A 26,429-nucleotide genomic window follows, 5' to 3' on the forward strand; every position below is an offset into this window, starting at 1 on the left:
CTTGGGGAGCCCTGCCAGCACTCCAGCCACAAAGTCTAGCTGGGAAAAGCAAAGCCCCAAGCCCATCCCCATCCCAGGGACATGGGCTGCAGCCAAGCCCAGCAGAGGGGGTCCAAGCCGGGGGACCCCACCATGTCACGCCACAACGCACTCAACACCCCATCCTGCCCTCTTCTTCACAGCCTAAAACCCCACAGCAGTGTGGTCCTTTGCTCAGAGAGATCCCTGGTTATTTGGGCAAACAGCTGAAGCCTGCACCCCAGCACTTCTAACTGGATTTACTTAATCCCACCAAGCCAAGCATGGGGAAATTATCGCGTTACATATCTGGCCTGAATGGAAGAGGCTGGATTTAGCAAAGGGTCTTGTTAATAAAGATTAAATTAAACCTTTCAAAGAGATTCATTTTTTTTACAGGTGACTAGGAAGTGCGTGGTGTTGAAAAGTGTTAGGTGTCAAAACTGAGAAGATGGATAGAGAGATAGATAGATAGATAGAAATAAGAATAAGGTGGGGTTATGTCTCTTCAAACTGTTTCCTCTGGAAATGCTGACCCAGGGAAAGCAGATACAGATTTCGGTTTTGCAATCCATGATGATTTGTGGGAGGGAAAACCCCAACAGTTTCAAGGGGGAACAGCAACAAAGGTTTGGAAACAACTGGTTTTTTTTTGCAGAAGCTGAAGATCTAAACATCAGACTAAACTTTTAAAACTGATACCTCCTCCCCAAACAATTTTCTTTTGGGAAGGGAATTGTTTGGGGTTTTTTTTGTTTTCTTCCCAATTTCAGACAAAACTATTTTCAAAACCTTGACATTTTTCAAAGGCAATTACATATAATTCTTTCAAATTCAACAGACAGGGGTGCTTCTCAGTGCCATGGCAATCGCTGAGAAATGGACCTAACAAAGTCTACTATCTACTGCCTGGTCAAGTCCTTGCTCTTTTTCCCAGTTTTGCACCAGTATAAAGATGTTGCAGGGCCATGTGACCCCCACAGCCAAGAAAAAGATATTAATTGAGCTCATTTGCAGGTATTTATATTGGATATCATCCTGACAAATACCAGCTGATCGCTGCTTGCTTCGCCTTGCTGGAGCCTCATCACTAGACACAGCAGGTCCTACCTCTTTGCCCAGTGCCTGTTCTCCCAACAGCCCTGCTCACTCTCCTGCAGATCCTGGCTAAAACGAGTAGGAATTGGCTGATTAGCCCCTTACCTCTTGTTGAGACCTGCAAGATGAGGCAGGCAGGGGTTCAGCATCTCCAAGGGCTGCGCTGGGGCGGGCGCAGCCGTCGGGCAGCGCGTCCTGCCGCGCCGGGAGCTGTGCTGGCCCAACTGTCCCCCCTTGGGTCTGTCTCACACAGCAAACCGTGTTTGGAAGCAAACACTCCACGGGGGGATGCTACTCTTGGCAAGTAATTGGCCTACGTGCCCTGACACTCTGATGTGTGTCCCCTCGGGGCATGACTGATCACCAAGCGTGGAAGGGTTATCAGCAAGAGCTCGGCTAGTTTCAGATACAGCCTTGTCACATGTACCCCCCTCCCTCTGCACACACTTGCTAGCCCTTGGAAAAGAGAATGTATTTTGCTTACTTCTTTATTTTTAGTTTCCACTGTGACTTTGCCACCAGAACTTTCTTTGATTTCCACTTCAATATAAGCTTCTTTCTCATCTGGGATCCAAGCTCGCTTCTTTCCTGCAGGGGGAAGGAAAGAGGAGATAGAAAACAGGTTGAAATGTAGGAAACCATTTGAAATTATCAACAGAAAGCCACATGAATGCAGTCCAGTGACATGGAAGGACACTGATAATTCCTTCCTAAGCTTTTGGTCACAGGAGCTGGGATTTCTTTGCCTTTTTTTTTGTTTGGTAGCTGTTTACTTTGCCAGGGTCAACTTTGAGTCTAACAGGAATCTGCTGCTTCACATGGCCTTGCACTCAGACTGTCATGAAAAAAGGATGGTGAAAGCAAGCAAAAGTCTCCTTGTTCGTTGAGGCAAGAGGAGCAAGGCAGAGCACGAGCTGGGCCCTGGAGCCTGAGCACAGTGAGCCATGGTACAGCAGCACGGCTGGGACAGAGTGGGAGGGCTGCAGGGTGAGCTCTGTGCAGCTCCAGAATTAAACAGAGCTGGAGAAAGCCTTGCCAACAGTCCCTCAGCTCACCTCCCTCAGCCCACCTTCCACTCAGGGTTTGGGGTGATGAAGGGTCACCTCCTGCTGCACCTCAGAAGACAAGGGAACAGTCAAAAATCTGCTTTTCCTGCTTCTGGGATCTTCCCGTCCTCCCGGGTGATGGGGGCAGCTCTGCAATGCCCGCAGTACCAAAGGTACCAGCACTGGGAAAAGGATGGGGATGTTCTCCAAAGAGAGCTATGGCCAAGGGGCTGGCTTGGGGTGCACACATGGGGCTGTGCCAAGAGCTGCCTTGGGGTCTTACCATCGAATGGGATAGTCTGGAGCTTCAGCTGCTCTGTGTAGCTTTTCCGGAGGAATTCCGCAGCCTCCCCAAACTCGCTCATGTCCAGCATAGACATCTTGCCTGGCTGGACGAAGACTTGGCAGCAGTGAAGGAAGAGTGCAAGACACCTGAACACTGAGACAAGGGACAAGGAGTCAGTGCCTGGAGAAAGCACCCACCACTGGGCTGCTAACCAAGAGCAGCACGGTCACCAAATGTGCTTTTAATTTTAGAGAGTGAGAAAAGACAGTGACAATAATACCAGCTAATAATAACTATAATAGCAAGACAATTACTGGACACTTATCCCTTCTGCTGCTATCAGCCTCACACAGCAAGTCCCAGCTGGGTGAGCCAACATCACTTTGGTGTCAACATCCGCATTTTAGGCGTCCCCAGAGATTGTCAAGGACACCTCATTCCTTGATAAACTCAGCTAAAACCATCTCCAGCTCTACAGACTTGTTGGAGCCCGGCACAAAACCTCTGCAAAGACCCGTGTGTGTTTTGCAGAGCAACATTGCAGGAAGATAAAAGTAAGATTGGAGGGAATTATCCCCGGGAAGACCCCTTTGAGAAGATCATGGTGACAGCTGCCTGGAAAAGCTCTTTTAAGACAGTGCTTTCTAAAACCCATTCCATGTGGTACCACACAGTAGAGCTCTGAAAAACCACAGCGCTCACAACTGCAGCCACTAACTCAGCAAAATGCACGGACCTTAGCAAAAATGCTCATGATCCAGGTCTGTCCCACCCTCCCCTGCACCACCAGAGCCAGCCCCTGTCCTCCAGGAACATCCACCCTGCCGAGGTGAAGCGGGTTAGTAGCAGAGGACAAGCGTGCACACAGACATGCTCTTTCTTACTAACCTTGGGGATAGGACGGAGTGGCTGTGTGTGTGTGTGCAGCAAAGCCCCTTTTTATTGTGTCTGTCAAGGTCAGAGTGGGAAAAGATATGTCAGAAATTCCCATGTGTCATGTCCACACAGCTCCATTGGTGCTGCTGTCCCACTGCCCGGAGAGACACAAAAGGCAAACTTCGCTTTTATCTCTCTGCAGATGCAGCCTGGTTATTTTTACTCCTGTATTGTCAGGCGAGTACAAAGGCAGAGCAAGAGACTCCAGCTCGGGGAGGCATTGCAGCTCACCAAGCTGCTTGTGCTGCCTGCTCCAGAGAGGAGTGGAGGAATGAGACCGTCACTGTTTCCTCCTGTACCTGAGCAATTGATTCTCCTGCTCCTTCCCCACACCCCACCAGGAGAGCTGCTTCCTGGTGGGATGTGTGTGGCTGCTGCCTTTCCAAGCTGGAGCATCCCAGCCTCTCACTCAGCTCTGGTTCAGTCTCTCCCCAGACAGACTGCTCAGGAGCAAGGGAAGAGGGAAGGACCTCAGGGCTTGGACTCTGTGCCCGCTTCTCTTCTTCTCAAAGGGCTCAGCTAATTTCCTGTGGCACACCAGCCACTGCCCATTTAACACCAACCACAGCAAACACCAGAGTTTGCTTTTCTGGTTATAGGAAAATGAAGCTCAGTGGTTTTGTCAGAGGGGTCTGATGCTCCCCGGAGCTGTGGTGTTCCATGGGCAGTTTCCCCGGGCAGGCACACAACTAGGCAGAGGCTCCTGAGCCCCTACATCCCTCTCCAGAGGAGCTGCTGGGTTTCCTCCACACCATTTTACCCCATGCAGCCCCCAAAGACAGCATGTACAGTGCAGTGGGCACAGCCCAGAGCACACCCCAGCCCCAGCAGCACCACCACAGGCTGCCCAAGCTGAGAATGGGACCCAGGGCACATAGAAATTAGGAATAACTCCAGTGAGATGATGCTTGGAGAACCCGGGCCCATGGCTGCAGGGCTTTGCTGTTCCCCACTCAGTACCCCTCACACCCCAAAGAGACTTGGGATGTTGTGTCCTCCTGACATCAGGGGAAACTGATTAAGGATTAGCTGCACGGTGCTGTGCCCAGGCTGGATGTGGTGTGGCCTCTGTCACAGCCAGAATTGCAGCACCAGGAGCTGCTTGGGGCATGTGGCTTCAGCCTGGGCACACAGCCCAGGTTGCAGAGAGATTTTTGCAGCCTCAGGACCTGTGCTGAACCTAAGTTAGGCACTGGAGGGGGTTTCTGCTGAAGCCCCAGCAGTGGTTAGTCCTTCCACCCAGCACCCAGGCACGGTTTGCTGCTACACTCCAGGAGTCTGGGGTGTCATCTCCCCATCACCCTGCTGACAGGCAGATCCTCTGCTGGGAGACCCATGGGGTGCAGGAGAACTCTAGACCTGTGTCCTATGGCTTGAGCTCCAGCAGAGAGGACGGGTTGAAGATGCCTTCACTGGCATGGTGTAACATCAGGGCTCTGCACAGTGCCAGTCTTCCCCATGAATGAAAATGCTCCACAGAGCTGGACTCTGTGGATATGTCTACTGCAAATCTCCTGGGTGGCATCAGCACTGAGACCCCACTTAACCATGGTGTGACAGAGGTGCTCAGCCCTGCCAAGATGGCAGTTTCAGTGTCCTGAAGAGCCACAGGTGCTGCTGGACCACAGATCCCTCTGAGGTTACCCTAGTGGTCTTGGGCCTCTCTGTCCTGGGCTCAGAGTCAGGTTTCCACCCACACCCTGGAGGGATCCAAGGCCTTCAGTGGGTCTAGTGCCAAGTACCTTTGCCACAAGTGCCCTGTTAGTGGGATGAGCTCTCAGCCCAGACCTACCAGCTGGCCCAGCCTCCCACATTCTTCTCAGGGCACGTACCCTCCCTGTGCTCTCTGCTCACCCCCTCTCCTGCCTTATCTTTAAAGCGATTTTATTTTCGGAGATTCCTTCTGCAGCTCCTTCTGCTCACCCTAGTTTCTTTCCCTCTTTGAAGAGGTTCCAGCAGGGTCCATCAAAGGCCAAGCAGATCTGTAGAAGGGGAAACATGGGATGGTGATTCCGGCAGCTGCTGAAGGGCTCCCGCTGGGTCCGGGGGCTTTTGGTGCTGGCGTTTGTGATGTGGTTTTCAGGGTGGTAGGAAGCTCATCCTCATGTTGCTGTCAAGCCCTGAGCTGTGCCCTGCTCAGACAGGGCATCCTCAGTGGGGCAATGGCTGCAGAGGGCTCCTACAGACCTCCTACAAAGCTCCTTTAGCCTGAGCAGAGGGGAGTTTCCTTTAGGTGGCTATTGCCCAAAGTGAACAGCCTGCCTCAAAGTCCCACCAGCCCTGCATCACCATCCTCAGCAGTCGGAGCATCTCCCCAAACCACTGAGGCATCCCCCCAGTTCTTCCCCCTGCAGCTCTGTGCTCCATGTTGGTGTCCCATGAGATGAAGGAAGAGGATGGGGCTCCTCAGCCATGCCCCAAGGGCTGGACAAGCCTCACCCCATGGGACAGGACACCAGACTGCAGAGCTGCCCCTTCCATCAGCATTTTGTGGTCAGGCCAGTTCCTACCCCACCTTGGAAATCCAGGAGGGTGCCAGGGCCTCAGCCATCCTCTCTGGAGAAACCTCCCAGCTGTCCCTTGACCCCCAGGAGGAATATTTCCCATGAGCAGGCTCTGATAAGTGGCAGGAAGGAGAATTACTCTCTATGTGTCGGGCAGTTGGCTGGAGGTTTCCACACTTAACGTATCACCACTATCAGCTCCCTGAAATGCACCGGAGGGGAGTGCAAGGCAGCTGATTAGATAAAGACAATCTGCTGAGGGGCTATTTCAGGCATATTTCCATCAAGCAGGAATGTCTGCTCACAGCGAGGCAGGCAGAGGTGACAGGCCAGCACTGCCAGGCTGACAGTGTCCCTCTGGCTCCCCCCAAAGCAAACCCCTGAATCATAGAACCATAGAATGGCCTGGGTTGGAAGGGACCTTCAAGATCATCTAGATCCAGCCCCCTGCATGGGCAGGGACACCTCCCACCAGCCCAGGCTGCTCCAAGCCCCATCCAACCTGCCCTTCAACACTGCCAGGGATGGGGCAGCCACAGCTTCCCTGGGCAACCTGGGCCAGGGTCTCACCGCCCTCACAGCAAAGAATTTCCTCCTCATGTCCAACCTCAATCTCCCCTCTTCCATTTAATCCATTCCCCCTTGTCCTCTCACTCCCTGACCTTGTCCCAAGCCTCTCCCCAGCTTTCCTGCAGCCCCTTCAGGCACTGGAAGGTGCTCTAAGGTCTCCCTGGAGCCTTCTCCAGGCTGAACACCCCAACTCTCTCAGCCTGTCTTGCCAGGATAGGTGCTCCAGCCCTCTGATCATCTCCTCTGGACTCTCTCCAGTAGCTCCATGAATCCCTCCAGATGCCCCACCAAGGCAAGAAGGACAGCAGCCACCATCCCAGCATAGCTTTCCCTGCACCCCTGGACATCAGCAAGAGATGGGTGCAGGGATACCTACGGGCAGATGCTCCTCTGAGACCTGGGATGGAGTTAACACTGGATCCCCTCTTCTCACAGTTCCCTGGGCATTTCCCATGACAAGTGCTCAGCTGCCTGGACATCCCACCCTTGGAGACAGTCCTGGTTCCCCTCTTCTGAGCTGCCTGTCCTTTGGCTGGGGGAGAAGTGCTGGGAAGGTCACAAGCAGGCATGGAGACAGTGAGATCACATGGAGAAAACTGGAGAGATTTTGTTTGTCCACTTGGAATTTACCAGATTTGAAGTTTGAGGAGTTTTATTCTGGATGTTGCCACCTTAAAGCATCTGTTTGGGAAGAAAGGTTGTAGTGAACAGTGCAAAAATTGCAGGAACATGGGAGCCTTCAGTGAAGATGCTGGAGGTTTTGGCAACAGACTTCAAAACAATGAGAGAAAAGAGAAGCTTGCCCGGTTCATTTGAATACTTAATAGCACCTTAATTGCAGCTGCCCTGCCCAGGCAGAGCCTGGCACACAGCAGCTGCTGGAAATCATGGCCAAGAGCTGCCTTTGGAGGCTGCAAGGGAGGCAGAGAGCCAGGGAAGAACCAGAGCCAGGAGGTGGTTTGGCCAGTCTGTGTGCAGGACCAGACCCTGCAGAGCCCTGGGTTGTTCTGGGTTTGCAGCAGTTTTCATCTGCTTTGAGATCTGGGAGCATGAGGTCGGGTAGTGTCCTGCACACACACCAAGCCCACACAAGCAGCCCCTCGCAGAGTGTTGGTCCCCAGGGCAATTCCATTATAGCCCCCTGCTCTCTCCACTTCTCATGCACCTTCTCCTTTGATCCATGGGAAAATAGACTAGGGTCATGTTGAGGAGAAGAGCTGATGGAAGCTGCCATGCAGGGATGGGACCTGCTGCTTGGATTTGGCAGCTGTTTCCTTCCTGGTGAAGGCCATGGCTCTGCTCTCCTGGCCCATCAACCTAGCCTTCTAGGAACTTGTAGGAACTTCTAGGAACTTCTAGGAACTGTGGGCTCAGACACTGCTCAGACACGAGATCCTTCTCTCATGACAAGGGACAATATTTCAAGATGGAGTGGCAGCAGACATGGGAGTTCTTCATGGGATCTGGTAGGCTTGGGACTTTCTCAAGACTGGCTGTCAACTTGGAGGGAGCAACATTCATTCATGTTCTCATATCACCACAGGAGACCTTCTCACCTCACTATGGCCCATCAGACACGACGGGCTTTTCTTTCTCCAAACTCCAGGTTTCCAGTCTCTAGTCTGGATACACCCTGGTGAGACGCCACCTTGCAGACAGCAGCTTTCCCCTACAAGATGTCCCCTGTCCCTAAGCAAGGCTCTGTCCCACAGTGTTTGGGCTCAAGGCTTACCCTGAACACCCACAGCAGGACACACACATGCAGCCTGTGCTACTGCCTACCTCCCCAAAACCTTCCCCAGAAACAAAGTCCTGGTGTTGGTGGGACTCTGGCCCTGGAGAGACCTGCTCCCCCATGGCAGAAGGGGGTCAGCACCATGGCTGGTCCCCATCTGGATGCTGCAGAAGCTTGGGCACAGCTCAGGGAAGTGAAGGTGCAGCCAAACTCAGGTCCAGCCACAGCAGCTTCATTTTCCAGCAGCTGGTCCCTCTGCCTCTTTCTCAGCCGAGCTCGGGACTATTTATACCTCACTCCACGGCCACTTCATGGAGCAGAAAAGCCTGGTGGAAAAGCTAAGGAAGTGAAATCACTTTGGGGAAGAAATGACACTACCCGTTTATAAATAACCCGGGTTTTCATTGATCTTTTAGATGCTCTCTTGGCAGAGAGTCCAATGTCATCGCTCCAGCAATGCAGACAATACTTGGGCATTGTTTTATTCTCAGTTACAGGGAGAAGGACAGCACCAGCTGCCTTTCTATCTTTAGCCCATGAGAGCACCCTTCAATTGTTCTGCACTTCAAACAATAGGCACACGTGTGGGGGGTTTAAGATTGCTGGCCTTACCAGAGCATTTTGCATCGAAATGTGGCCTTAGAGACAATAGATTTCTTTCATGCCCTGGCAGAAGCTGGTATTTATATGACAGAGAAGCTGGGGTACAAGAGCTCTGTCTTGGGGGTGGTTTTTTTGTGCATGATGGGCCAGCTTGAGGTTTGGCTTCCTGCAGAGCTCTCTGAACTCTCCTCCACAAAAATAGCCCCATTGTTCTGCCTTTATTTGGCTGGTGCCAAACATCACATCATCCCCTCCGCTCGCAGGGTCACGTCAATGGCTCTGGTGCTACTCCATTGCAAAAAGGAGCTTCTGCACTAATGCACAAAGATCCTGAGATGCAACAGAGTCAGCCAAAACTTCAGACTTGGCTAAGTTGGTTCCTCTGCAGCTGGAAAAGCAAAGGAGAATGGTGGGGTTTAAATGACTTGCCTCCGTTACCGGGTACCGGGGAAGGCGAGCGTGCCCGCGTGCGGCTGATGGGAGATTCTCTGAGGGTGCAGAGGGGCAGCCAGGCACCCAGCTCTGCCACCTGCCTGGCAGATGCCAGGGATCAAATGCCCATGCATAGCTCAGCAGCAGCGTGGGCACACAAACCTGCTCATTTTCTGGTGGTTCTGCCAGTGCCCCCAGTACCAGGGGTGGCCAGGGGACCAGGGCTGTGCTGCAGGCATAACTGGGCACGGGATGTGGCGGGATGTACTTGCCCTAAAGCTCCTGTTCATGCATCAGGCTCGGATGAGTTAGAAGAGCAGGGGCTTGTCTGAACTATTTATTTCCCCCCCACACACCCCCCATCATGGCTGATGTATTGAGTTTCAATTGTCTGAGCCTTTGAAAGGGGATGCGCCACCCCAGAGCCACAAAGCCCATCTTGGAAGGCTCTTTCACAGCTAGAGGAAAGGTTTACAAGCATAAAGTGCTTTTCTTTAAACTTCGTGGGGCTCTATTTTTAGCAAACAAAGATAACGTCCCAGTTGCTGTTGTTCATCTTTTGTTGCCTGTAACATGCCAAATACTTACCATGACTGCCATATTTTTTTATCATTGAACCTCCTCTGAGCTGCAGCTCTCTGAGGCTGTAGCAGAGATGATGGGCTGGGTCCATGTACAAATCCTTGCTGGGCTGCTGGATTACTTGGAAAAGCTCTAATTTTTCAGACTGAATTTGGAAAAGGGAAAGAAAAGGCAAGGCAGAGCTCTCTATCAAAAAGTTTTCCCAGTCAGAGCAGGGTGCATTTGTTCTGGGAGCTCCCGAGCTCAGGGCAGCACCTTTTTCCAACTTACCTGCCATGAATCTGGATCATCTTTTACAATGTTTTGCTTAGAAATTCAATTTTTTTATGCCCTTTCTCAGACTGTCTCAGAGGGGGGACTCAGGATGCTGCCCTGACTGAGGATTGAGAGAGGAAATGCTAAATGCTTCAGTTTGAGTAAACTCTGTCCTTCTGCATCATTGTTTAAACTCTTGGACTTTGCTCCTCACTTCCACGTCTCACCACGCAGACCAACAGCCCTTGCCCCATGGGAGGGTCCAAGCAGGCTCCCGGTGCAGGGCACTTTTCCTGTGTGACAAGATTGGATCTACCAGTCCAGAAATTTACAGCCTAGATCTGTGTTAATTCAGGTGTGAATCCACAGTTACAGATCAAAGCAACGACAGGAAGAGCAGGACTCCCACATCCAGAGAAGAGACAAGATGGGTGCAGCACAGAACTATAATCACTGAGCTTATTTCACAGCTCAATATCTAAAAGCAGAGCTAAGAGGCTTGTGCTGACCTGGACAACTCCTGGTGCTGGGAATAGGATAAAGAGCTGGCTGTCCCTTGGCTTGGCCAAGTCAACGCAATAAGTCATCATGTCCTGCTTTTGTGCTTGCAGGACCTGAGCATCAAACACGGAGCAGTGAAAACTTAAGTCCAAATAAAGATGCAAATCTGAGGTGTTCAGTTGTTGTTCTGTTGGCTACGCACAAGCACCAGTGATTTCAGGTGTTTGTAAGGCAGGTCCAGCCCCACTGCTTCCTTTGGAGCCTCACAGTTATATCATAAACGTGCTGTGAAAATGCTGAAGTAATTACATTACTCCAGTAGGTACAGAAATTAACTGCCTTGTGATGACAGTCATTTTTTTCTTGTTATGCTGTTGCATTGATGGTACTTCACTGGCAAACTGGTTGTTCCATTTGATGACACTTATTGTAAGGGCAGAGAGAGTTAGGACTGACTGTTCCTTGGTATATTTAAATCAAAGAGTAGGAAGGATCTGGTTTGGTTTTTGGATTTATTTACACATCAATTTTATCTGTTCCTAATACAGACACATCCCTGCAGAAGGAACCCTCTTGGTTTGTCACACTATCATTCCCAGCCCTGTTCCTGGGAAATGAACGTCCTGCAAGGATACAAAACTGCTCTGAAATCTGAGATTTCCCAGAGGCACAGGCTGGAGAGGCAGAGGAACAGCCCCCAGCCTCAGATCACCCGACACGGGAGCAGAGAGCAACCCTATCCCCTGCTGAGCCCAGACCAAGTGAGCATAAATACCCAGCTCAAGTGGGAGGAAAAGATCAGCTTGCTGTGCCCAGGGCATCCCAGAGACCACCCAGCACTCAGGAGAGCTGAGTCCCCATGGCACATGGCCAGGGATGTCCCCTGGGGGCACTCAGCAGGCTCTCTGGGAACAAGCAGGGGACACTCAGTGGGGGCTGCACCGAGGTACCCCCAGCCCGCCCCTTCTCCTGGTCCTGTCAGAGCAGCACAGCAGAGGGATGCAGGCAATGAAGATGCTGAAGAAATGGAAAACATGAAGATGTTGCCAGTGTTGGATCAGTTTGGCTTCTTTGCTTTCCAAAGGCAGGTCTGCATGGACAGGGACACCTCCCACCAGCCCAGGCTGCCCCAGCCCCATCCAACCTGCCCTTCAACACTGCCAGGGATGGGGCAGCCACAGCTTCCCTGGGCAGCCTGGGCCAGGCTCTCACCACCCTCACACTGCAGAATTTCTTCCTGATGTCTGACCTAAATCTCTGCTCTTTCAGTTTAAAATTGTGACCCCTTGTCCTGTCACTGCCTTCTCTGGTGAAAGCCCCTCCCCAGCTTTCCTGGAGCCCCTTCAGGCACTGGAAGCTGCTCTCAGGTCTCCCTGGAGCCTTCTCTTCTCCAGGCTGAACACCCCAACTCCCTCAGCCTCCAGAGCTGCTCCAGCCCTTGGATCATATTGTGGCCTCCCCTGGACCCCCTCCAGCAGCTCCATGTCCATGCTGAATGCAAAACGCGGCTGCTCTGGCTGGATGACCCGGGGGTCTCTGCACTCCCCCTGCCCTCAGCTCTAACACCTCACAGACCCCTCCGCTCTATCCCCTCACAGACCCCTCAGCTCTATCCCCTCAGACCCCTCAGCTCTATCCCCACAAACCCCTCAGCTCTATCCCCTCAGCACTAACACCCCTCAGACCCCTCAGCTCTATCCCCACAGACCCCTCAGCTCTATCCCCACAGACCCCTCAGCTCTGTCCCCACAGACCCCTCAGCTCTGTCCCCACAGACCCCTCAGCTCTGTCCCCAGACCCCTCAGCTGTCCCCACAGACCCCTCAGCTCTATCCCCTCAGCACTAACACCCCACAGACCCCTCAGCTCTCTCCCCACAGACCCCCCCACCCCCCTCCCCTCCGCCCTCCCGCCATCGCCGCGTGACGTCACCGCGCCGCCTGACGCGCCCCGCTCCGCCGCGACACGTGACCCCCCCCAGCGATCAGCTCCTCCCGCCTCCCCGTGTCCCCGCCCCTTCCAGCGCCGATAGGTCGGCGGTGCTGCCGATCAGCGCGGGGGGCGGGGCGAGGGGGCAGCTCCGTCCAATCCCGTGTGGGTGGGCGGGGCCGGGCCGGGCCGTGCGGGCGCCGCGCGGGGCAGGTGAGGGGCTGCGGGGCCGGTTCGGTTCGGTGAGCGGTGCCGGGGCCCTGCGGAGCCTCGTTCCCTGTCAGGGCCCCGCACGGGCCGTGCCAGCCCGCGGGACCGGCTGCTGAGGCGGGTTTGGGCTCGGGGGTCAGGCTGCGGGCCGGGCTGGGGGTGTGCGGGGTCTCCATCCCGCACGGGGACCCAGCGCAGCGGTGCCGGGGCTGGGCAGCGGGGATGGTGCCTTGTCCCGGGCTGCGCCGCGGGGTGGTGAGGGTGCGGGGGGTGAGGGGAGTGCGGGGTGGGGGTGAGGAGGGTGCGGGGGGGGGTGAGAGTGAGGAGGGTGCGGGGAGTGAGGGGAGTGCAGGGCGGGGGGGGGGTGGGGGTGAGGAGGGTGCGGGGGTTGAGGAGAGTGAGGGTGCGGGGGGTGAGGAGGGTGAGGGTGCGGGGGGTGAGGAGTGAGGAGGGTGCGGGGAGTGAGGGGAGTGCAGGGCGGGGGGGGGGTGGGGGTAAGGAGGGTAAGTGTGCGGGGGGGGGTGAGTGAGGAGGGTGAGGGTGCGGGGGTTGAGGAGGGTGAGGGGGGTGCGGGGGAGGAGGGTGAGGATGCGGAGGGTGAGAGTGAGGAGGGTGCGGGGAGTGAGGAGGGTGAGGAAGGTGCGGGGGGTGAGGGTGCAGGGGGTGAGGCGGGTGCGGGGGTGACTGCTCCGCTCCGCAGCCATGGCAGCGCTCTGGGAGGACGTGCTGCGGGACCAGCCGGCGGTGCGGGAGGCGGCGGCGGTGGCGGTGGACGCGGCGCTGCTGGAGGGGGTGCTGATGCGGACCGAGGGCCAGCCCAACGCCTCGGATGTGAGTGCCGGGCTCACGGGGCGCCATGGGCCCCGCGTCTGAGGCAGCAAAGCCAGGGGAGCACGAGGGGGATCCGGCCCCATCCCTGCCCTTCCCAAGCCCTGGAGCAACCTGCCCGGCCCTGCAAGGAGCCCCCGGGCTGGAGCACGACCCACCTGGGGGCTCTAACCCACCCCCCACCCTGCTGGGGAGTGCATCTCCTCGAGAGACTTCCCACACACTTCCCCTTTCCCAAGGAGGGGGATAGATCTGGCAGCCTTTGGGAAGCTGCTGGGACCCCTGTGGTGTGTGGGGGTTCATCTCTCTCCCAGCCTCTCACTCTTTCAGCCAGGGGAGCTTCTCTCAGAGGGGGGGGCTCTGGTTTTGGTGGGCTCCCAGCTGCATGTCAGCCTTTGCCCCATAGCTGGGACGAGGGGATGGGGGGTGGCTGAAGGGTGGGATTTCCTCTGGAGAGTCTCTGGCAGCTGGCTGGGATGGGGGTGCTGATGGGGGGGGCTCAGCCTGTTGGAGGGGGATGCAGTGAGGGGTCTCAGGAAGAAGTATCCCTGTGGGAGAAGGCAGGGACACTGTCAGGGTTGGGTCCCCGAGGAGCAGAGGTACAAGGAGGGAGGTCTCCATGGCGGGGGGGGGGGCTGCTCCTTCATGTCAACCCTGTGGTCAGGTCAGGGCTGTGAGGGAACCTTGAAGGGTGAGAGGAAGAAGGAGCCTGGGTGGGGAGGCCAAACACACTGCCAGTGCCCCTTGTCTCCTGTAAAAATCAAGGTGACTTGGGAACTTCTCTCTGGTGTAATATTTGGGCTTTGAGGGTCGCCCTGTGCCTGAGCTGGGGGTCTGAAGTCACCCCCTGGGACTGGGTGGGGGTGACTGTCAAAAACCTGGACTGACAAACTCATCTTTTCCTTATCTTTTCCTTTTTGAAACTGGGGTGTTCTGAAGAGAAGGCTCTCCAGTTAAGGCAGAAACAGAGCACCCTTCAGAGGGGAGCACCCAGAGCAGCTGCTTCTGCCTGCACAGGGCTCGTAAAGCAAAGCCCTCAGAAATCAAGACTGAGATCCATCCGTGGGTCTGCCCAGGGTGCACTGAGGAGGGTTGGGGGTTGGCTTCAGCCTCAAGACAAGCAGAGGCAGCACCTCTTTAGCCCCACTCAAACTGTGTGGGCCTAACTGCTCCGTGTCCTCGTTTGCAGGTGGTGAATTATGCCCCCTTCACGCTGCTCCCATCTGCAGTACCAAGGGCCTTGTTTGAGCAAGCATATGCTGTTCAGCAGGACTTCAACCTGCTCGTGGATGCCATCAGTCAAAATAAAGAATTCCTGGAGCAAACTCTGGCCAGGTAACTTTCTTGCATGTTGCATTTTAACAAAATATTTTACATGCAAAGCCTTTATCACTTTGTTAGGCATTCCTGCCTCTGTCCTGTCCTCTGCAGAAATCATCTCCTGTCCTCTTCAGAAATCATATCCTTTGCTACATTATTTGTCCTAAGATGAATTTCAGTCTGTGTTTTGTGGTCTCCTTGGGCCTCAGAAGATGGGACATCTGGCCAAGAGTTGACTCCCTGCAGTTGTCTCCCATATTGCCAGTGTTTCAAGCTTGTCAGTTCAAGCCCTTTTCCCGACCTGCTGCCTGTCTGTGCAGGTGCTGGTGGCTCTGGCATCTGGGCAGAACAAAGGAGACTGTTTTCCAGCATTGTTTTGCTAAAGCCTCACCCCTCAGAGCTCTTTGAATGCTTGTTCCAAAGCTGGCTGCAACCAGAGCCTGTGGGGGCACGTTTATACCTGTGGCTGAGGAACACAGCCCCTGGGGCTTGTGTGCTCTGTGCTGCCTCCTGGGCAGTGTCTCAGGGATTTGGGATCCTGAGGAGAAGCCAGACCAGAAGCTCTACCAGGGCCACTGAAGCACTTGGCACCACAGTGGGTAGGATTTGGAGCCCAGCAGGGTGGGGGTTGTGATGAAGCTTCTCCTATGAACCATGTGTGTAGGCACGGGGACACTTCTGATTTTCTTTCCTGCATCTGCAGAATTCTGCTGCATGTCTTTGCTTTTTTGCTTGTCCCTTGGCTCTGCCCTGCAGATGACAGTCCCCTCTGCACAGTGCTGCTCTCTGGAGTGGCTGTGCTGAGCACACTGGGTTTGTGCTGAAGAGAGAGATGTTTAGCAGGGCTGTAGGACTTGCTCTGTTCACAGCCCTGCCATTTGTGTTGGAGAATGTCCCTGGTAAGGTGGTGTTTTGGGCTTGGTTTTTTTTTTTTCTGGAAAATTAATTTTCTTTCTGTGGTGATTTAAGCAGGCTGATCTGTTCTTGCTTTTTTCCTCTCTAGCACCATCAAAGTAGATGACTTCACAGCTCGACTCTTCAGAATCCACACGCAGGTTCTGGAGGAAGGCTTGGCTCAGGTAGCTCAGCAGGAGACCCTCCCTGGCTGTTGGCAGCCCCTTCTGCTGGTGGTGGGATTGCCTGTTCCCTGCCAGGCAGCTTCCTGCTCTGGGCTGTCCTGCAGTCAGGCTGGTCACTCCCATGTCTTGGTTACAGCCTGTGAGCTCAGGACTTTGCCCTCTTGGGCAGTCATGCCCTTTGGTTAGTGCTGCTGGAAACTGGCCTTGACTGACTTGAGGACTTAAATCCTTGAGGATTTCAGCTGGTTTGTCCTTGGGGAGCCCCAGGAGAGCTCAAGGTGTGCTTGTGTTGGGACCTGCTCCCCACGGGGTGTCCCTGCAGCAGCTCCTTTCCTCTCAGGAGTGTTGTTTGCCCCTCTGCAGCACTGAGCAGGGCTGTGGGCCCCAAGCAAGGGCCAAAGCACCCACGGGCTCCTTGCAAAGGCCTTTCTCAAGAGGGAGGTGACTGGATCTGCCCCGGGAGGATTTTTGAGGCTGGGTGATCAGATTGATTTGCAGTTGCAGGCAAGAGGAGAACCCCCTTCACTTCCCCTCTCTTTTCAGTCTGTGTTTTTAGGCATAAACCGCTCTGATTACATGTTTGACTGTGGGGTGGATGGGACCCCAGCCCTGAAGCAGATAGAGATCAACACCATTGCTGCCAGCTTTGGAGGCCTCACCTCCCGCACTGCTGCTGTCCATGGGTAAGGGCCCACCAGGCTCTGCAGCAGCTGCCACACACAGCCTGCTGTGCTCCCTTTGTGTGCTCCCCAAGCTCCTGCTCCCTAGGTCTGGTCAGAAGCTGTCGTGGCATTTCCAGCCCTTTTTTTTTTTTTTGGTCCCACAGGAGGGTGTTGAAGGTGCTGGGGAAGCCTGAGGAGGCATCGCGGCTGCTGACAAACAACCCCTCCCGAGGGCTGGCCTGGGGTATTGCCAAGGCCTGGGAGCTCTATGGTGCTCCAGGGTAAGGAGAGTGGAGGTCCTGGGGTGTCTCATCTCCCCTGGGGATGCACGTGCTTGCTTTTGAAGTTGGTGCTTTCTGGAAGGTGCCTCTTTGCTAGGCAAGCTGCTCTCCAAAAGCCTGTGGCACCCTGGGAGGAGCCATGAGGTTCTCTTGGCATGCAAAGCTGCTGGGGCACAAAGGCAGAGGGGTGCAGAGGGACCCTGGAGGAGTTGTGGGGCTCAACAACCCTGCCCAGAGCCTTGCTTCTCCTCCTGCCCTTGTGCTTATGCCCCACACTTAGTAATTACACAGGGTTGTATGGTAACTAGTTAAAGAGGGACAAGGAGCTACTGGAGAGAGTCCAGCACAGGGCACTGAGGTGCTGAGGGGACTGGAGTGAGGAAAGGCTGGGAGAGCTGGGGCTGCTCAGCTGGAGAGGAGGAGGCTGAGGGGGAGTCTGATCAGTGCTAGTCAATATCTCCAGGGGGTGTCAGGAGGATGGGCCAGACTCTTCTCACTCGTGCCCAGTGACAGGACAGGGGGCAATGGGCACAAACTGGTCCACAGAAGGTTTAACCTAAATATCAGAAAATGCTTCTTTACTCTCCTGGTAACAGAGCCCTGGGACAGGCTGCCCAAGGAGGTTGTGGAGTCTCCATCCCTGGAGACATTCCGGGTGTGGATGTGTTCTTGTGGGATCTGCTCTAGGGGATTCTGCTCCAGCAGGGGGGTTGGACTGGATGATCTCCAGAGGCCCCTTCCAACCCCCACCATTCTGGGATTCTGTGACCCTTAGAAACAGTGGAGAAAATGAGCAAGAGCAGTGCAGGAAGGCTGAGTCACAGAGATCAGAAGTTTATGATCATGGGTGCATGTGGAGTGTTCCTGGGTTTGATGATGTCCTTGGTATCTTTTTCCAGTGCTGTGGTGATGTTTCTGGTGGAGGAAGTCCAGAGGAACATTTTTGATCAGCGATGTGTAGAAAATGAGCTTTGGAACAGGTAAAAGTTGAATTTCCCTGGGCTGGGAACAGTCTTGGAAAAGGGAGTCGGAGCAAACTGCTGCCAGATCATGGTATCCCCCCCAGGGCAGCTTGTGGGGTGTCTCCAGGCTCTCCAGCAGGCACAGTGTGGCTGTGGGAGCACAGGAGCAGGCCAGGGAAAGATGGAAGTGTTCAGAATCTGTTTGCATTTTACTTTGTCACCTAATCAAGGACAAAGCCAAAACAATTGATAGTTTCTGGGACTGTGAGAGGACATGTCTTGGTATGTAACAAAGCAGACCTTATTGTGGGCTTATCTTTTGAGTCTGGTACATGGCCCCCTTCAGTGGCCTCCTGCCTGGCCTCAGCACCCACCTTCATCTTCTTGCCAACTCCCAAAGCCTCTCAAAGTCCTCAGAGCTGGACCAGTGGTAGCTTTCCTGTTGGCCAAGTCTCAGGTGAGACAATAAGGAGCAGAGTGGTGTTTATGAGGGTCCTGCCTGCTCCCTGGCTTGGGATTGGACAGAGGGTATTTCAGAAAAGCTTAAATAATGAAGCTGCCTACTCTTTGTGAAGGATCTGGACAAGGCTGGGTAAAGGGCTGGGGAGAAGGAGGTGTTGTGGTGGGGTGAGGGCCCGGGGCTGGAGCAGCAGGAGGTGTGTGGTGGTGCCTGCAGCTCAGCAAGGTCACAGTGCCGCTGTGTGGAGGGAAGGCTGAAGGGCCTGGGGGAGCTCAAACACAGGAAGCCACTCCTGTCTGCAGCTCTTGGCTTTGAGGCCATCCAGGGGTGAATCTGTTGAGCAGGGATAACAAAAGCAAAAATGATGACTTCTCTTAGAAACACTTTAGGAAGTGAAAGGTGAGCAGGGAGAAATCCAGGGTTGTTTGGGCTCGTTCTGCTTCCTACAGTGTTTGGGTAGAAACACAGGATGGGTGCTAAAGAGAGGGACTGGTTTGGCCTGTAGGATTCCCCTGGCTCTGTGGAACAAACCCTGAGGTTATTTGTGAAGGACCCTACGGATCCTCCTGCTGGAGCCACCAGTTCCACCTGTGATTTCTGGCTCCAGTGACTCTGCCCAGCCTGCTGACTCTCCCACTCTTCTCTTCCCAGGAATATCCGGGTCATCAGGAAGCGGTTCAGGGATGTGTTTGAAAAGGGGTCTCTGGATGATGCCAGGAGGCTGTATATGTGAGTATGAGCCAAGGTGTGCCTTCCTGCCCCTCTCCTGTCAGTGGGAATTTTCAACCAAGGGTGGTGACATGTTTTGAGTGTCAGTGGTGACTTTCTGAGCAGACAGTTCCTCTCCCTGCTTCAGGATGCTGCTGCTTCCCCTTGGACACAGAATGGTTTTGTTTTCAGTCTTGAGATCACGCACACAACACACACACACAGCTGGAAACACAATTTCCCTCCTTCAGGCCACAGCCCTCTGTGGGGTGGGATCTGTGCTTGCTCCACAGACATGTGTTGTGCAAAGTCCTGACTCTTTCAGAGGCTTCCACAAGGACATTTCCTGCTCACTGTTCACGTGATGCTCTGCCAGTGGGAGCTGGGCTGAGTTACTGGTGCTAGAGGAGGAAGTGTTCCATGTCCTTAGGGTATCTGCTGGGTTTGAGTGCATTCAGGGTCTTGCCTGCTCCCAGTGGAGGCCAGAACATGTGGGTCACAGACTCCCAAGTGCTGGCAGTTGGTCCAAAGTGTGACGTTTGTCCTATATCCAGGGTAATGTGCTTGGAGCTGTAGAAGCCTAAAGAAAGACATGTTTCCATGTCAATGCCTTTTCTGTAGTTAGGCTCATTTTTCCATGGTTTGACCTTTGGTGCCTCTGCTGTGTATAATTAACAAATAAATTTGTCATTGCCAGACAGTTAAGGGGCAAGTGTGTCCCCTGTACTTCCTCCAGAGCAAACTGCTCTGACTGATGGTTGCCTGTGCAGCCACCCTGCCTGCCTGCCAGCAGTTTGTGCTGCCTTGCCTGCCCACACAGGCTGTGGTGCTACAGGTAGGCTGAGACCCCTGCCCTGACAGGATGTTTTGGTGCCTGGGCAGGTTGTTGAGGTGATGTCCTGCCTTGAATTCCCACTGGAGAAGGAAGCTGTTCCTTCCCAGCTCGATGAATCTCCCAGGCCTGGCTCTGAATGGCAAAAACCATTAAAAAAAGTAGGTTCTTACCTCCCTGCTGGGCTGAGTGCCTGAATTATTGAGACTGGTTAGTCAGGGCAGAGGCCAGGTCTCAGCTCCCTGTGTCCCAGGGCAGGGCAAGCAGCTGGGGCTTAGTGGAACCAAGGCTCACAGTGCCCAGCTTTCTCTGGCAGAGCCAGAGTGGAGCAGAACATCCTGGAAGGGCAAGGAGCAGGGGCAAATGCTGCCCTGCAGCGCCTGCCTGACCCTGTTGCAGCCCCCTTGGTGCTGGGGGGTTTGGGCAGAGGCAGGCAGGGACTGTGAATGGTGCTGGTTTCTGTTGCAGGGAGGGCCAGGAGGTGGCAGTGGTGTACTACAGAGAGGGCTACGTGCCAAAGAACTACGACCAGCAGGTCAGTGCTCTGCTCCCAGAACCTGCCCACCCTGTGGCCTTGCCCAGGGAGTTCGAAATGCCCCATCATGCCAGGGGTATCTGTGCTGTCCTGGGCAGGGTCAGCCCTATCCAGCCTTGCTGATAGCCTTGGGAAGCTGTGACTCTGCAGTGCACACGAGTGTCCCTGGCATTCCTGCAGTGGGAAAAATGAGTGGTTTTCTTCTCCAAAACCCACCCATGTGGTGGTCTGGCCGCAGCACTGAATTGCTTCAGTGCAGTAGGGGTTAATATAGGTCCTGGCACCTGCTTGAAGGGTTTAGACTTGATCTACAGGTCACACACTCTGTCCTCTACTAGGACTGTTGGGCTGCAAGTGAAAATAATACAGAGCAGATCTCGGTGTTGGCTGGAGGTGGCAGCACTGGACAAGCTGTGGTGGCTGCAGAGAAAGACAATGGACTAACCTGGCTGTGCTGTTTCCTGAGGTGGTGGGAATCCATGTTTGCATGTCTGCTTGTCTCGGGGGTGCTATTCCCACCCCTGTCCCTGCCAGTCAGGGAGGGACGAGGCAGATCATATGTCCATAACTGAGCAGCAAGGAGTGGAGAAAACGCTGGGGTGTTTTTGCTGACAGGATGGTTGCTCTGTTTCTCTCTCAGAACTGGGAGGCACGTTTGTTGCTGGAGAGATCGAGGGCAGTGAAGTGCCCTGATATTGCTACTCAGCTGGCAGGCACCAAGAAGGTCCAGCAGGAGCTGAGCAGGCCAGGGACACTGGAGAGGTTGCTGCCTGGCCAGGCTGAGGCTGTGGCTCGAATCAGGGCAACGTTTGCTGGACTCTACTCTCTGGACATGGTGAGTGGGGCAGGAGGAGCCAGCGTGCAGGGCTGCGCTTGGCCTGTGTGTGTAGGGGGTTCTGTTTGGTTAAGAAGATGAGGGGGCCCTGTCATGGTCCCTGGAGGACCCTGTTGATCCTGCTATCTGTCGAGGAGCCCCTGCTCCTCCCTGATGCTTTGCTGTGTCCACCCTTTCCTGCCAGGGAGAAGAGGGTGACAAGATGGCTGCTGCAGCCATTGCTGACCCCGACCGCTTCGTGCTGAAGCCCCAGCGAGAAGGGGGAGGTAGGAGCTGCTCTGGGGCCCAGGGGGGGTTTGTTGCCTTTGTGCTGTGTCCAGGAGAGGCAGTAGCTCTGGGATGACTCCTGGTCCTGTGCTGAGGGATAAAAGGTGGGGGTCTGGTAACTACTTGCAGCCATGGGGACTGGTCCTGGCATTGAGGTGTTGCTGCTCCTGGAGGAGCATCCCAGGGTGGGGGTGTGGGCAGCCCAGGCAGCAGGTGGGTGGGCAGGGGAGGCCTGGGGCTGTTTGGGCAGCTGGGGCTGCTGTGCTGGGGCCAGTGGCTTCTGCTGTGCTGGGAGGTGCTTGACTTGCTGGTTCTTATTGTCAGGGAACAACCTCTATGGTGAAGAGCTGAGACAAGTCCTGGAGAAGATCAGAGACAGCCCTGAGAGAACCTCCTACATCTTGATGGACAAGATCAAACCACAGCCATCCATGAATTACTTGCTGAGGGCTCACAGTCCCCTGCAAGTGTCCGAGTGCATCTCAGAGCTTGGGATTTTTGGTGTCTATGTCAGGTGAGAAAACGTGCTTGTACCATGGGGTGTTTACCTGCTTCAGCCAGCACTTGGGCTGGGAGTGTTCTCCCTGTGGCTCTGTCTGAGCACAGCAGCAGGGCAGATGTCTCTAGGGAGGTGGGAGGGACAGGGGACAGACTGCCCCTGTCAGCAGTCCCTCAGTGCTGAGCCAACCTGCTGCCAAATGAGTTGTTGAAAAACCTCAGAGCTGGTGCTGGCAGTTACTGATGTAACAGCCACGTGGAACTGGTGTGTCTCATCCCTGATTTCTGAGAGCACTTCTTGGGTTCTGGATGCAGCCACATGCTTTTCTGACACCCTTGGTGATCTTGATAAACATCTGAAGGCTTAATGCAGTCGTGTTCAACCCTAAACAGCTACTGCTTTGGTTTAAAACCCTCCCAGGCCCATAGAAACGTTTCCATGGCTTATAAATTAAGCCATGGACTGTCCTGCTCATAGTTTCAGAAACAGAAGTCCTGTGGCAGCCTTCAGAACCTGGCACTGGCTGTGCAGAGCAGCCAGACCAAGATGGCCCAGCTGGGAAAGGGCAGTGGTGCTGGCAGGCACAGCTCTGCAGGGATCCCTGCTTCAGCCCTGGGGCCTTTCCTGCTGCTCCCCTGCCCTGTGCTGTGGCAGGAGCATGACTCAAGTGGCCCCAGGTGCTCTGCAGGTGCTCAGTTGCCCTTTCCTTTGCAGACAGGGCCAGGAGCTGGTGATGAACAGGGCTGCTGGCCACCTGCTGCGGACCAAGGCCACCAAGCACGCCGATGGGGGGGTGGCAGCTGGGGTGGCCGTGCTGGACACTCCATACCTGGTGTGAGGAGGTGATGTCCTGTGCCACCCACCTCGTTCTGCTGCCCGAAGAGCTGAGCTGCCACAGCCTCTTCTCCTTAGTGTGATCTTGCCAAGGCTGATGTGCTGGGGGCTGTGAGGAGGGACTGTGTGGACACAACTACTCCCTTAGGGCAGCAGCTTCTCCTCTGCAATTCCTCCTGTGGGAAGAAGGGACTTCTTTGCTCTGCCTGCTCAGGGGGCCCTTCCCCATGGACGTGCCAGCTGTGACCTTCCAGGGCTGTGGTGTTGGTCAGGGTGTTCCCCTGGGGTCAAGCCTGTGGGCAGGGACCTGTACAGCAAAGCTGATGGGTGAGTGTCCCACACCAGGCACTGTTCTCTGTTTTGTGCTCCTTGATGCTGTATTATTTCTGGAGACAGATGCCCAAAGCCTGGGGAAGGGGAGGAGAAAGGTGGATGTGCCAGTAGCAGCCTTCACCTCTGGGATTTGCAGCCCAGTGCCTCAGTGCTTTCCAGGCTGAAGAGGGGAGCCTTGCCCTACAGGCCCATGGCCCCTCTAGCCCTTGCTCAGGTGCCACTGCCCCCATTTCTGTGTTTCCCTGTGCCCAAGGATCCTGCACAAGGGAAAGCTGACCTGGTGTAATTGACCCAGGGGCCTCCTGCTTGCTCTTTTTCTGCCCAACCTCTGCTTTGTTGGGAGTGGGTACTCATCCCCAGTCGTGCCTCAGTGCTGCCCAGGGCAGGCAGCAGTGCAGAATGCATCTGGGGTGCCCTGGCTGCATCTGCTCTCTCTGCCTCCTGCAGCCAGAGCCAGTGGCTCCCCACGGGTTGGCTTACGTGTCCCTTAGCAATGGTGGCAGATCCCAGTGTGAGGTGACCTGGAGCCCTGTGTCACAGCTGGTGTTCTGACACCCCCTGACTCCCTGCCTTGTGCCAGTGCCTCTCCCTGCACCAGGCACCCAGCAGCTCCTGTGTGTGACTGATGCTGGGTGGTGGTTTGGGGGGGCTTTACCCCCAGCCAGAGATTAAAAGGTATGTGCAATCTGAACCATGTTCTTGGGCCAGTCTTCTCCAAGACTAGACACGATGGGGAGCAGTTTGCCTCCTGCCTGGCCAGGCACAGCCTGTGCAGGGCCTCTCCTGCCTTTAGAGGAGGCTGCTAAAGCCAACCCAGCAGCTTCTTTTCTGGTTGCAGCACAGCTCTGTCCTGGGGATGTGTCCTGGCACTTGGCTCCACCACATAACCCAGCACAACCAGTGCCTGGAGAGCTGCTGGGGAGAGGGGTGTCAGGTAAGATGGTCTCCAGGAGGAAAGCACCCTCAGCCTGGAGCTGTGGCTGCACTTTTGCTGGAGCAGCAAGTGGCTGAGAGGAGCAGGAGAGTACTGTAGCTGGAGGCAGGTGCTGGTGAGACCTGAGCTGAAGGTGACACTGGGGACCAGAGTGGAGAGGCAGGGGCTGGTGGGATCCATTGCTGTGTGTGGGTGAGGACCAGGCCTGGTGTGGTGGCACAGCAGCTTGCAACAGCTTTACTGTTTGTGGTGGGGTCTGTGACACTTCCCATGAGTCCCAGTGGTGGTTGGCTGGAGAGCAGGGAGAAAATGAGGCACAGGCTCTGTCCCTGGAGTCACAGCTTCTGCCCCTGCCCCAGGGCAGGGTGGCAGCTCAGACTGTGTCACAGCCAGTGACTCCCAGGCCATTGGGAAGGATCACAGTGGCAGGCACCTGCCCCTCCCCAAACACCCACCCTGCTCCTGGCACAGCAGGTCCAGCAGCAATGTCTGCACACACCCCCCTCTCCCCCAGACCCCACAGCAGACAAGCACCTACAACCCCCCCCTTTCCATTTCCTTGAATTTTATTCCATTTTGCATAAAATTCCAGCTGTTGCCAGCCAAAACTACAGAGCGGATGAAGAGTAACGGGGAGAGATGAGGTGGGGATCCCTGCCAAGGGGGTGGCACAATCCAGTGGTACAGAGGTGTGTGGGGGTGCATGGGACACTGGCACCCATGGAAGTCAGAGCCCACAGACATGTGCTGTGCTGGTGAGAGCAGCAGGTAAGAACTGAGAGTGGGGACTTGGACAACAGCCCCTTGGAGCACCAAGCAAGACTTGCCCTGAGCACCCAGCCCTGGAGGCAGCTGCCTCATCCTTCCCAACCAAAGATCAGCTCAGGGTGTAGGCAAAGCCTGTACACGTTGGCACTTGCCCCCCCCCAAAAAAAAAGCTGTTGTAGCAAGTTTTAAAGCCCGTTTCACCTTTGGTTTAAGTGCAAAAAATCAGGGTTCACATGCAGTTTTCATACAGACATCACACAAGAGGTCACTGTCCCAGCTGGGGGTAGGTGTCATTCCTTGGAAGATTGGCTTTGGCAGTACCCATGTGATGTTCAGGCTCTTGGGCTAGGAGCTTTGGGGTGTTTTCCTCTCCCCCATCAAAAAGCCATGGCTGATGTAAGCAAAAGTGAACTTTAAGCATCTCCTACTGTTTGTTTTTTCCCCCCCGATGAGAAAACATCAACTGGACTAACACAGCCCTGCCTGCCTTGGCCTCTGCTGGGGCACAGGTTCTGGTGTGCCATAATGCAGCTCCTGGTTGCCTGCAGGGGTAAAGGTGCCTCCAAGGGGCTTTGTTTTCCCAGTTTTCCCAGCCTTTGGTATCCACAGCACCCACCCCTATCCCAGGCCTCACCAGCAGCATCCAGCTGTGCAGCCACAGAGCTGTGGGGCTCTATAGAAACATGTCAGACCAAGGCTTGTCCTCCAAGACCACCCGTGGCTCCCTAACGTGTCCATGGCCAGCAAAAGACCCTGGATTGGGAAGGTGCCAGCTGGCACTGTGCAGTTAGGAAGCAGCAGATCTTGGTACCAAATTGCTCTGCAAACCCTGGTTAAAGCACAGAGCTCCCTTGAGCCCTGCCCTGCTCCCCTTCAGAGCTCTCCTAGGCTCAGACAAGGGGTGTGAGACACAACTCCAGATGTGAGGGTGCTTTTAAGTTCTGCAGCTTGCAGCACTCCAAGGAGACAAGGAAGCTTAGCTGGTGTGTGGGCAGTGGCAGATGCACCTCCCTTCCCTGCCTGCATTGAGCAACTCCAGCCCCACTTCCCCCCCACCCCCCAAAGTTCCTTCCCACTGCGCTAGGGCCCTTCAATTACATAAAGTTAATTAACACATCCCCCCCCCCCCCCCAATAAAATTAAAAATCAAGAACGAGGTGCTGAAAAGGGAGGAGGAGTCCCTCTGCACGATACCCATTTGGAACATGATGCACACTCCTCCAAGGCAGGTGGGACGTGGCCTCTCCAGGACCAGCCTTCCCCTCGTTCCTGACGTTGGTACATTCCGTTCCAGAGGTGAAGGTCTCCTTCCCAGGGCTTGTTCAAGGGACCTGCTCCTCAGGATGCCCCTGCTACAGTTCTGCTCAGCAGGGCCAGGTCACACTGCTACTGCTTAGTGTCACATCTGTTGTTGAAAAGATGTTTTATGATGCCTGGGTTTGCCAAGGTGGAGATGTCCCCCAGATCTTGGTCATTTTTGGCAATCTTCCTTAATATCCGCCTGGTGATCTTTCCTGTAATGACAGCAGGAGTCGGGATCTCTTCAGCATCCTCAGCAGGAGTGGGGAGTGCCCAGACCTGTGGCATT

The 26,429-nt window shown here is 54.9% G+C and overlaps 3 protein-coding genes across 4 annotated transcripts in view; 1 reads left to right on the forward strand and 2 right to left on the reverse strand.

The window, feature by feature from the left end:
• Nucleotides 1–2,600, reverse strand: part of MYH7B (myosin heavy chain 7B) — a 28,190-nt gene extending 25,590 nt beyond the window's left edge. The window contains exons 1-2 of the mRNA XM_051633328.1: nucleotides 2,446–2,600; nucleotides 1,601–1,704 (exon numbers count right to left, since the gene is read on the reverse strand). Coding sequence (XP_051489288.1) covers nucleotides 1,601–1,704; nucleotides 2,446–2,542 — 201 coding nt within the window. The 5' untranslated portion in view covers nucleotides 2,543–2,600. The remainder of the gene's footprint in view (nucleotides 1–1,600; nucleotides 1,705–2,445) is intronic.
• A 10,085-nt stretch (nucleotides 2,601–12,685) lies between these two features.
• Nucleotides 12,686–23,830, forward strand: GSS (glutathione synthetase). The gene is made up of 13 exons (XM_051633332.1): nucleotides 12,686–12,707; nucleotides 13,405–13,535; nucleotides 14,722–14,867; nucleotides 15,856–15,931; nucleotides 16,475–16,614; nucleotides 16,758–16,874; nucleotides 17,774–17,854; nucleotides 18,948–19,025; nucleotides 20,305–20,371; nucleotides 21,012–21,206; nucleotides 21,391–21,472; nucleotides 21,798–21,987; nucleotides 22,687–23,830. Exons 2-13 carry the CDS (start codon nucleotides 13,407–13,409, stop codon nucleotides 22,808–22,810), a joined length of 1,425 nt encoding a protein of 474 aa, XP_051489292.1. The 5' UTR covers nucleotides 12,686–12,707; nucleotides 13,405–13,406; the 3' UTR covers nucleotides 22,811–23,830.
• A 791-nt stretch (nucleotides 23,831–24,621) lies between these two features.
• ACSS2 (acyl-CoA synthetase short chain family member 2) overlaps nucleotides 24,622–26,429 on the reverse strand; it is a 30,390-nt gene continuing 28,582 nt past the window's right edge. For both annotated transcript variants that reach the window (XM_051633331.1, XM_051633330.1), the window contains one exon: nucleotides 24,622–26,355. In XM_051633331.1, the coding sequence (XP_051489291.1) occupies nucleotides 26,228–26,355 (128 nt within the window). In that variant the 3' untranslated portion in view covers nucleotides 24,622–26,227. The remainder of the gene's footprint in view (nucleotides 26,356–26,429) is intronic.

Source organism: Apus apus, chromosome 15 (assembly GCF_020740795.1).
Source record: "Apus apus isolate bApuApu2 chromosome 15, bApuApu2.pri.cur, whole genome shotgun sequence".
NCBI lineage: Eukaryota > Metazoa > Chordata > Aves > Apodiformes > Apodidae > Apus > Apus apus.

Bases quoted from the DNA above. Each gene is read 5' to 3' on its own strand.
- GSS (XM_051633332.1), top strand. From the start codon at position 13,407: ATGGCAGCGCTCTGGGAGGACGTGCTGCGGGACCAGCCGGCGGTGCGG. The intron at 16,875-17,773 runs GTAAGGAGAGTG...ATCTTTTTCCAG, and splicing joins GAGCTCTATGGTGCTCCAGG to TGCTGTGGTGATGTTTCTGG. The intron at 17,855-18,947 runs GTAAAAGTTGAA...TTCTCTTCCCAG, and splicing joins GAAAATGAGCTTTGGAACAG to GAATATCCGGGTCATCAGGA.